Source organism: Mobula hypostoma, chromosome 15 (genome assembly GCF_963921235.1).
Source record: "Mobula hypostoma chromosome 15, sMobHyp1.1, whole genome shotgun sequence".
Taxonomy (NCBI): domain Eukaryota; kingdom Metazoa; phylum Chordata; class Chondrichthyes; order Myliobatiformes; family Myliobatidae; genus Mobula; species Mobula hypostoma.
This window is the reverse complement of record NC_086111.1, coordinates 50,662,747-50,674,376: the sequence shown is the minus strand read 5'-3', so window position 1 is coordinate 50,674,376 and position 11,630 is coordinate 50,662,747. Positions and strand designations below refer to the sequence as shown.

Genomic DNA, 11,630 nt, shown 5'->3' with positions numbered 1-11,630 from the left:
TCTTATTTCTTCTAATTGCAGACATCCCACCTCTCCTGGAAGTTCCGGGAGTCTCCCGCATATTAATAGTTGCTCCCTGACACCCGCAAATTATATACAATATCACGGAAATCAATTTTTTTGGGAGCGAGCGAGCGAGAGAGCGTGAGATCAAGAGAGAGAGAGAGAGAGAGAGAAAGCAAGCGAGAGTGACCACGAGAGAGAGAGAGAGAGAGCACAAGCAAGCGAGAGCGAGAGAGAAAGCAAGCGAGAGTGACCACGAGAGAGAGAGAGAGAGCGCGCCATGGCAGAGTGTTCCAAAAAAAGAAAATATGAAACGTACGTCACCCCAGACTACCCTAAAGTGTACCCCTGCCTAATAGGGGTCAAAAATAATGACAGTGTTGCTCACTGCACTGTTTGCAACAGTGACTTTTCTATTGCCCATGGTGGGTTAAAATTTAAAAGACATGTTGAGGTGAGTTTAACAGCTGTCATTCATTTATTAGCATAGCTAACGTTATTTAAACAAGCTGGCCGGATGCTAAGGAGCTACTTTATTGCAAACATCCCTCCTCTCCCGGAAGTTCTGGGAGTCTTCCGCAAATTGATGGTGCTACCTCCCTGAAATGAGTTTTTGCAGGGTGGGATGTCTGTAATTGGGTTCTTTCAGGTTCCTTGCTTTGCGACTGCCAGTAAGCAACCAAATCTCAAGGCTGTATAATTTATACATTCATTGATAATAAATGCACTTTGAATCTTTGGATATCGATGATGTGAGCATGGAAGCTGACCTTTGAGACAGTTGGAACACTCTCCCAGCTTTATGTCATAGTTTGCTTGCGAAGTTCAACTTTGTTTTCATTGCCACATTTACAGATTTACTTCCAGTCTTCAAGAAGTTTGAGATGCACTTTTTTAGTGCACCTTGGACTGCTTGGAAAATTGGAGAGCGAAGTGGTGGCAAAGAGCACACACCACAAATCTTAGAGTGGGCAGCTGGTCATAACAGTGCTGGTTTCATTCCAGTACTGCCAAGTGTTAAAGATCAAGCATGCTCCATCCTCTGATGGAAGGGTTCAGCTGTGTGACAAGAACTGGCTGGAGTGAATCGTGAAGGTCAAAGAATTTGGTCATCAGGTTCCAAGTGCAACTGTGGCTGCTACACTCAGCACAAGCGTGACCTGCTCCTCACTCCTCTGCCTAGGTAGTCACCTGGGACATTTTCCAGTTTACCGGGTTGGTGGTGGTGGTGGGGGGGGGAACAAAGATGGAGCAAGTCCGATTGCTCACGATGCGAGGCGGGGTGAAGTGTGCCCACTGTTGCCCACGTCCTGATGCCCACCCTTATGCCTGACAGCATCAGCTGGTGTGTGAACCCAACTAATCAGAGAGTTATTGAGCAATACAGCACTGAAACAGGCTTTTCGGCCCATCAAATCCTGCTGAACCGTTATTCTGCCTAGTATCATTGACCCACTCCTGGACTAGAACCCTCCATATACATATCCACCTTCTCCTAAGTGTTGCAATCGAATCCCATCCATCACCGGCTAGAAGCTTGTTCCACACTCAGACCACCCTCTGAGGGAAGAAGAGCCCTCCTCCTCAGATTCCGCTTCAATATTTCATCTTTCATTCTTAACCTATGACCTCTTGTTCTAGACATGATCTGTTCCTGCAATGGCGCCGTGAGTCTGAGGTCCCATGATACTAACAGAAAGATGGAAGTAAAAGTGTGTGCTAAAATACCTTTGCAGAAGTTAAAATGGTAAACACCTTGAGTAAAATGTTGCAAAATATTTTTAAATAGTCTCCCAATCTTAATGTTCACAAAGGGACAAACATAATATCTTCACATTAAAAATACATGCCCGTCTATCCAGTACAATTAACAATTGAGAAAATCAAAATTTTGTGCTTTGAAAATATGAATGATTATACAATATATTACATTATTAGAAAAATACACATTCTCATATTGATTGTTTAAACTTTTCAGAAAGCCTTTTAAGGTGTTTAAATGCAGGATGTTGGTGCTGGGTAAGTTGAATATATTCTTTTAAAAACATCTGTTATCAATATCCAACATTCCCAGCTGTATGGGAATCTGCCAAGTTAGGTTGGTTCCAGTCGGTATCAGCAATTTGACTCAGCACTGAATGCAGAATAGCAGCCTTCACAGTCCTTTTATCTCCCAGAAGCAGCTGTTCTTGTCCCCTCTTTCAATGAGAATGACAATTAAAATCAATCTTTGGACAGGTTATTGCAGCTGGTCTGTCCCCACTGAGAATTAGAAACAAATTGCTCCAACTCTTTACACATACAGTATGTTACCTAACAACCACAGGGACAGGACTTTGCTTCCATCATTCTGGACTAATAGGCGAACAAGTTAATGACAGCTAACAGGTGCAGAATTATGAAAGCTGCAGACCAAAAACTCAAACATGCTTGTTATTTATTCTCCAAATGACAAGTTCTTTTTGCAAGTAACTTTGATGCCTCCATTTCTGCATTAATTCTGTGAAATCCATACAGTAAAATAGAATTACTAAATAATATCATTTGGGTTTGAAGTATCCAGTGGCATTTGTAGTGTATTTAATATTTCAGTAATATTTGAGTAATATTGTAGTTATTGTTTGATTAAGCATTCTTTGTTCGTTTATATAATTCATTATGGATTATATGCAAGAAGTACGTAAATAGCATACGTTATTATACCACCATGTCATATGGGAGCATCTCACTAAAGAAAAACCAAGTACACAAGTATTTTGGGCTCCCGCACTTTACTTTTGCTTAGGTTATGGAGTTACTAAACATAACAGTGGTGACGAGGAAGTTTTAAACTTAACTCGAGACAACTACCTACCTGTTGAAGTGCAGCGGGTTTTTCCATCAAAAGTGGAGGGGAGAGAAATGCATGAGTTAAATAAAAAGTCAGAAAACAGATGAAATTTACGGATTCATAAACAGTGAGTACCAAGTGATAATAACAATAAATTTTAAAAAGCAGAAATGGCAGGCTTCGTCGGAAATATAGATGCATTCAATTGCACAACAGATAACTGGGCTGATGTACACCAAGCAAATTGAGTAGTATTTTGAAGCAAATGAAATAGGCAATGAAAAGTGAGTGACTGTGTTACTGAGTGCAATAGGTGGAAAAGCATACAGTTTGCTTAGAAGTTTAATCTACTCCAACTAAACCAGCAGAAATGAGCTTTGCTGATATCATGAACATAATGCAGGAATATTTAGAACTGAAACCATTGTTCATTGTAGAAGACTTTAGCTTTCATAAGCTGAATCAAAATGAAGAGGAGTCCATAATAGCATACCTGGCTGAATTGAAGAAATTGTCTGGGCTTTGTCAGTCAACAAGTTGGAAAAGCCACACCAAGGGTGCATGAAAAACATTATTTTAATCAGGGCAGCGATTGAGATTTCAAAAGCAAAGTTTCGTGACAGTTTTTCTGATTGAGGGGCAGCCAATCAGCAAGAGGGATTCATTAGAAAGGACCAATAAGAATAATTCAAATTCAAGTGGAGCGGCCATTCTTTGAGTGGCCATTCATTTGGAGTATACCAATCTTTAGAGTGGCTTTGGCTCATCAGGCTTAGACAAGATGAGGTTTCAGTGAGTTACATTGTCTTGTGCCTCTTCCCATTGTTACCGTCAGGAAGGAGATACAGAAGCTTGAAGGCACACACTCAGTGATTCAAGAACAGCTTCTTCCCCTCTACCATACAATCCCTAAATGGACATTGGACCAATGATCACTACCTCACTTTTTAAAAATATATATTATTTGTGTTTATGCATTATTTTAATCTATTATATGTATATCGCTAAGATACCAAATTTCATGACACATGGCGGTGATAATAAACCTGATTCTGATTCTGTAAGTTACTCTCTCTGTGTTCTTATTTGTTCATTCCTCATCTGCTATGCATAGTATAGTGAATGGCAGTAGGGACAGTATTTTGTACTGCATGTGGGAAGTCTAGATCTCCAGTCTCCCAGATAAACACATCTGGACCAGGTGTACTGAGCTACAGGTCCAGAGAGAACGTATTAAGGAACTGGAGAAGCAGCTTGATGACCTTTGACTCATACAGAATGATGAGGAGGTGATAGACAGGAGCTACATGGAGGTTGCAGGAGACAGGTAACTGGGTGACTGTCAGGAGAAAGAGGGGCCATGTACGGCCAGTGCAGAATACACCTATACCCATTCCCCTTAATAATAACTTTAGATACTATTAAGGGGGGGATGACCTATCACGGGAGAGCCACAGTGATGGGGTCTCTGGCACTGATTCTAGTGTTGTGGCTCAGAAGAGCTGAGAGATGCAGAATACTGCAGTGTTGATAGGAGATAGGAGCAAAGAAAGATGGGTTTCTGTGGACACGAAAGAGACACCTGGATGGTATGTTGCCTCCCTGGTGCCAGAATCAGGGATGCCTTGGATCATGTCCATGGCATCCTCATGGGGGAGGGTGAGCAGCCAGAAGTCTTGGGACATATTGGCACCAATGTCATAGGGAGACAATATGAGGAGGTCTTGAGGAGAGATTTTAGGGAGCTTGATAGAAAGCTGAGAAACAAAACCTCCAAGGTAGTAATCTCTGGAATGTTGCCTGTGCCACCTGCCAGTGAGGGTAAGAATATGATGATTTGGCAGGTGGAATGTGTGGCAGAGAAATTGGTGCAAGGGGCAGGGTTTCAGATTTATGGATTATTGGAATCTCTTCCAGCGAACGTATGACTTGTACAAAAGGGGCGGGTTACACCCGAATACGAGAGGGTCCAATATCCTTGCAGGCAGGTTGACTAGAGTTGTTTATGTAGGTTTAAACTAGTTTGGCGGAGGGATGGGATCTGAAGTTGTCGTGCTGAGGATGAGGTAGTTGGGTTACAAACAGAAGTGTAGTGAGACTCCTAGCAAGGCGAGACTGATGTTAGGGCAAAATGATAGTCAACAGGATAAGTTGCAATGTAAAAGGTGGACAGAATTGAGAAGGGTGAATACAAGACTAAAAGTGTTATATTTGAATGCACACAGTATGCAGAATAAGGTCGATGAGCTTGAAGCACAGTTACAGTAAGTATGATGCTGTAGATATCACTGAATCATGGCTGAAAGAAGATTATAGCCGGACCTAAATGTTCAAGGATACACAATGTATTGAAAGGATAGGTAGGAAGGCAGAGAGGGTGGTGTGGCTCTGTGGGTGAAAAATGCAATCAAATCATTAGAAAGAGGTGACATAGGGTTGGAAGGTGCTGAATTGTTGTGGATAGAACTAAAGAACTGCAAGGGTAAAAAGACCCTGATGGAAGTTGTTTACAGACCCCCAGACAATAGTAAGGATGTTGCCTGCAAATTACAATAGGAGATAGAAAATGCATGGGGAAAGGGCAATGTCATAATATTCATGGGGGACTTCAATGTGCAGGTAGATTGGAAGATTCAGGTTGGTGTGGGATTCCAAAAAAGGAGATTTCTATAGTGCCTATGAGATGGCTTGTTAGAGCATCACATGGTTGAGCCCACTAGATGATCAGCTATTCTGGATTGGGTAATGGGAAATGAAACAGAATTGATTAGAGAGCTTAAGGTAAAAGGGACATAGGAACAAGTGATTTTAATATGATCAAATTTACTGTGAAATTTCAGAAGGAGGAGCTAAAGTCAGATGTATCAGTATTACAGTGGAGTAAAGGGAATTACAGAGGCATGAGAGAGGAGTTGGCCAGAATTAATTGGAAAAGAACACTGGCAGGGATGACGGCAGAGCAGCAATGGTCGGAATTTTTGGAAGCAATTCGGAAGGCAAAGGATATATACATCCCAAAGAGGAAGAGGTATTCTAAAGGTAGGATGACACAACCATGGCTAACAAAGGAAGTCAAAGCCAACATAAAAGCCAAAAATAGAGCAAAAGTTAGTGGAGAGTTAGAGGATTAAGAAGCTTTTAAAAACCAACAGAAGGCAACTAAAAAGTCATTAAGGAGGTAAAGATGGAATATGACAGTAAGTTGGCTAATAATATTAAAGAGGATACCAAGTATTTCTTCAGATACATAAAGTGTAGAAGAGAGGTAGGAGTGGATATCATACTGCTGTAAAAAGGTGTTGGAAAGGTAGCAATGGTGAACAAGGAAATGGAGAATGAACTGAATAAGTATTTTGCATCAGGTGACCTAATTGAAAGCTAACAAATGGTGAAAGGCCTCGATAGAGTGGATATGGAGAGGATGTTTCCTAAGGTGAGAGAGTCTAAGACCAGAGGACACAGCCTCAAAATAGAAGGGCGTCCTTTTAGATCGTAGATGAGGAGGAATTTCTTTAGCCAGAGAGTAGTGAATCTGTGGAATTTGTTGCCACAGGCAGTTGTAGAGGCCAAGTCTTTATGTATATTTAAGGCAGAGATGATAGATTCTTGATTGGTCAGAGCATGAAGGGATACGGGGCAAGGCAGGAGATTGGGGCTAAGAGGAAATATGGCTCAGCAATAAGGAAATAACAGAGCAGATTCAATGGGCCAAATGGCCTAATTCTGCTCCTATATCTTATATATTGGAGAGTGGGAGGAAACTGGAGCACCCAGAGGAAACCCACATGGGCACAGGGAGAACATACAACCTCCTAATAGGCAGTGGTGGGAATTGAATCCAGGTCACTGCACTGTATCACCCAGCTACAAGTGGCTTGATGGAAAGGTTTGACAAGAGTCCGAGGAATGCACTGCGAGGAATGTCAGTTGAACACACCACACTAACACTGAATCAGGAGCTCGCCCATTTTCTCTTGCATATCGCAATCCAACACACTCCACATCTGATAACTCACCAGCTATGCTGTTCCTGGGTTGTCCTTTGCACTGACATTTGGATCTCCTCAAACCCAAAATCAGAAAGAGTATGCAGGACAAATAGCTGAGGCAATTCGAGGCCTCCTCACACAAGGAGATTTGATGAATCTCTCCTGGATGGGCAGTCCTGGTGAGGGACTACAGAGGTGATCAGAAGTGTGTACTTGGAAAGATTAAGAACAGAACTGGATCACTCTGCTACCTAGAAGGGATTGCGTCTGATGTCATCTGGAGATGACACAGCGACCATTTGAGGAGAGCAGAGTGAATTGTTGGAGAAGAAAGGAGTCCGGAGCTGTCAGAACCTTTTCCTACAGTCTCAGAGTGAACTCCTGCAGCCACCACGCATTAGGCTGCAGATTGTTTCACAGCTAGAAGTCTCACTTGCTGAGCAGAGTGACTGCACCCCCATCTCCCACCATTCCCTCTCCCCCGTGCGCTGTCAGGAAAGAAAACTCTCCACAGCAATTAAACTTTTAGGCCTGAATGGGACAATATAAAATTTACTATGCTATAGTTGAATTATATAGTATTTATATAAGATGACTAGACAGAACTATGTTACATATTTCAGTTGAGATGTATTCCATATTGAGTTTGAGTTTTTACAGTAGCAAAGCAGGGAGGAGTGTAGTATATTTATTTTTTATTATTAGCCCTTAACTCCGAGTGGAGTCATCAGGACGCCATCATGATGGTGTTTTTTTAGTAGGCCTTCTTATTTTTATAAGGCCGAGTTGCTAGCTCGCCGTTCAACCCAGTATGGATGGAAAGCGTGCAAGGGAGCTGGCTGGGTTCAAACTTGGGAGCCTTCACTCCGAAGTCCGGCGCTGATGCCACCGTGCCACCAGCCGGCCCAGTGTATTTAATACTTCTGTAATATTTGAGTAATATTGGAAATATATTGTTTGATTAAGCATTCTTTGTTCACTTAATTCATTATGGATTATATGTAAGTAAATAGCATGCGTTATTACGGCACCACATCATATGTCAGCACCTCACAAAAGAAAAAATAAGTACATAACTATTCTGGGCTCCCATGTTTTTCTTTTTCTTTTGATTAGTTTCTGGAGTTACAAAAGGTAACAGTTTTATCCGTACAATTGGCCAGTCCAGCATAAAGGTCTAGGGAAATATAGGTGCCACCAATCGTAAATTGAATTTCTATTATACATAATACACATTTAAATATAATTTTGATCAACCCAGGCCTACTCAAAAGATCTGGCAAAGCCCTTCAGTTAAGAAAAATAAGAATAACTTGTTTTTCTGACTGTAATCCAGTAGTTATATTTCTAAGTTCTTACATCAGTTTTGAACACTGATATCCAGCCTATAAAAGTTATTTCTCTAAATTAAATATTATTTAATTGAGATCCAACAAGTGAAGAAGACAATAATATTTTTTGTGTTAAGACTAATGTTTATAAAAGATGGTAAAAACTTGTCAAGAGAGTTTCTGGGAATGGTGTACCAATACTGGGACCCCGAAACAGATAAAGAATGGAGAAAGCCATCGGAAAATAACTAATCTTTCTTCTTTGGTACACAACCACCAATTTCCAATGCTTCAGGCCAGCCGTCATATTTGTTCTTTTTCTTGTCATTCTTAAGGATCTGTAACAAAGATGAGCCCTTAATAAAATTAACACATTAATACTGTAAATATATTTTTGTTCTTTAAGGAATTCAAAACTGATTCTGAAACTTTCATGTTGTACAATTTTCTTTGCTTAGAATTGAACAATCTTCCACTTTCTTTAATTTGTGGGATATTTGCTTTTACAAGCAAGTACAGAAATAGAAAATGTTCACAATTATCAATATCTTCAATAAGATTCCACCAATAGACACATCTTTGCTTCCTCACCCCTTTTGTATTTCATTTTTCCACCCTCCCTAGCACTTTTCCAGGCAATTCTAAGATTACCCCTTTACCCTTCCCTTTCCATTCATTCAGGGAAACAAAATGTCTTCTGGGTGAAGCTGTGATTCACTTGCACTGTTTCTGATAGAGCACAGGCGTTTGGTGCTCATGTGATCTTTCTTCTGCACTGGAGAAGACGAACACTGATTGGGTGACTGCTTTGGAGAACATTTCTCTGCAATTCACTTTTCTGACCTCGAGCTTCCAGTTGCACATCTTTTTAATTCTGTGTTGCGCTAACTCCCACATACATATAGGTACATAAAACTCTTAAAGAACAAAACCAAATCGAGAAAATTCCCTTGGTTTATTTGGCACACTATGCTGGTTAATTGGGACAGGAGACTGTTGCCGAAGTTTCTAAGTAGCGTCAGTCACTTGCATGTCGTGTGGCCATTAGACACTGCACCGCTAAAGTGAACAATTTTTAAATAGCATCTCTTGTGTGTGTTTGTGTTTAAAAATCAGTGACTTTTTTTGTCACTGACAGTTGGCAAGTAACAAGTAGTAAGGCAATTCAGAACTGATCTGCTCACTGCATTTTCAGGCATTCTGACTTGGAAATGCCAGAAACGGGCTGGAGTGAAAATTTTACTACTTCAGCAAGTTAGCAACTACAAAGAATTTGAAGGTATCAACAATCATCTTGATTGTTACAATGAAAATGAAGGTCTGGAGGATGTAATCATCGAAAGTATTGTATGAAAGCAGTCCATTATCTGTACTAGGTGTCTGCGCTAATTTTATTCATTTACAGTCAATCAAAAGAACACGGCAGCATACACTGCAGTGATAGCTATTAGGAACAAATACACAGTTTTATACTTTTAAGTAGCTTTGGCAGTGTTCTAATTTGTGTTGTATTTCATGTAAATACATAACTTGTTACTCAGTTAAAGGTCTTCTTATACCTTTTTAACTTTTTCCATATTCCCAGCACCCACAGATATGGATGCATCTTTCTGTTTTAATTCGTTTATTTCTTTTCCATTTTGGTTCTATGCTCTAGTTTTCTATCTGGTTTCTGGTTTCTATTCTATAACAGACATTCCTTTTATTCTCGCCAGCCCTCCTCTTTGTGACTTAATGTATTTATTTTCTCAGTCTTCTAGTTCTGATAGATCCTTTCCCTGAGATCCTATCTCCGTTTCTCCCTCCAAAAATGTTGTTTGGTCTGCTAAGGCACCTTCTACTTTTGTTCAGATGAAGGGTCCCAGCCTGAAACATCGACTGTTTACTCTTTTCCATGGATGCTGCATAGCCTGCTGAGTTCCTCCAGCATTTTGCTTTGCATTTCTCGTGTGCTGTTTTTGTCTTTGTTCTAGTGTAGGCAACAACTGCCCCTCGAGTAGGAAGTTTGGAGTAGAGAATTTGTAAAATGCCTCATTTCCAAATTGTAGCTGTGGTTATGTAAGTCTGAGGGGCCCAAGGTAGACATATTGTGCACACCAGGGAGTTTCCCTTCTGTTCTCTGAAGAGAAGCCAGATAACAATCCCTTTCCAGATAGCAGACGTATGTGAAATAGGAGTTTCCTGTATCAAGGTATTATGGAGTGCAGCCAGAATTACCAGGTTTTATGCTCTATGACCCAGCCAATAAAGGAAAGTATGCCGTATGCCTTGTTTGCTGCCCTATCCATTTGTGCTGACACTTTTAGGGAGCTATGGACTTGCACTGCAGGATTCTTCTACAGATCAATACTTTGAACAGTTACTGCACACTTTCTTTTTAAAGTTCACCTTCCAAAGTGCCAGGTATCACAGATCCAGATTGAACTCCATTTGCCATCTGTCTGCCCATGTTGTCAATTTATCTGTACCTAGCTGAATCCTTTGACTCACTCCTCACTATCCACAGCTCCTGCATGTTCATCCAAAACACTTATGTCATATCAGAAGCAGCAGAGGTTGCAGCACCAATCCCTGCAGAACACCACTTGTCGCAGACTGCAGATCAGACTAACACCAATATCTTCTGACTGCTTTGGTGAAGCTAATTTTGAACCCAAACTATCAAACTCCTTTTAACATGTACATTACTTCTCTGGATTGGCCTACTGTGATGGACCTTGTCAAATTCTTTACTAAAGACCATATAGACAACAACCACTGCACTGTCTCATGAACCATCCTCATCACCCCCTGAGAAAACTCAATCAAGGCTGAATTTCTCTGCACAAGCTATATGATTTCTCTTTAATAATGTTTTCCAAATACGAGTGAATACAATCATCAAGAATCTTTTCCACAAATTTCTTTACCACTGATGTAAATTTGAAATGCACTGTAAATCTGAACAGTTTACATATATGTAAATCTACATCTAAGTAACTTAGATGTTCATCATCATTATGTGACGTGTGGCATGATGTGGGTGAAAATGGTCTTGGCAAATTCTACACAAGTGGTTTGCCATTTCCTTCTTTTGGGCAGTGTCTTTACAAGATGGGTGACCCCAGCCATTAACAGTACTTCTCAGAGATTGTCTGCCTGGCGTCACTGGTTGCCTAAGCAGGACTTGCGATATGCACCAGCTGCTCATACGACCATCCACCACCTGCTCCTGTGCCTTCACGTGACGCTGATCAGTGGCCTAAGCAGGCGCTCCACCTTGACCAAAGGTGACCTGTGGGCTAGGTGGAGGGAAGGAGCATCTTACACCTCCTTTGGATGAGGTATCGCTACCCCACCATCCATAGATATTATAAAACTTTTAAAGTCATTTGAATAAATTAAAATTATTTTTAAATACTTCCCAAATGTTAAAGATGTTCAAGGGTATCTTTGGTTAGGTTTGGTTTTACCAGCTGTCAGCGACCTCTGGAATAG

At 40.8% G+C, this 11,630-nt stretch overlaps 1 protein-coding gene across 7 annotated transcripts in view; it reads right to left on the bottom strand.

The window, feature by feature from the left end:
- Window positions 1–829: 829 nt before the first annotated feature.
- The window catches only part of LOC134356825 (protein FAM3C-like), a 54,323-nt gene continuing 43,522 nt past the window's right edge, over window positions 830–11,630 (bottom strand). For 3 of the 7 annotated variants that reach the window (XM_063067998.1, XM_063067997.1, XM_063067996.1), the window contains exon 11: window positions 841–8,509. In XM_063067998.1, coding sequence (XP_062924068.1) covers window positions 8,402–8,509 — 108 coding nt within the window. In that variant the 3' untranslated portion in view covers window positions 841–8,401. Of the gene's footprint in view, window positions 8,510–11,630 lie in introns of all 7 variants that reach the window. The other 4 variants (XM_063068002.1, XM_063067999.1, XM_063068000.1 and 1 more) reach the window with 4 other exon arrangements.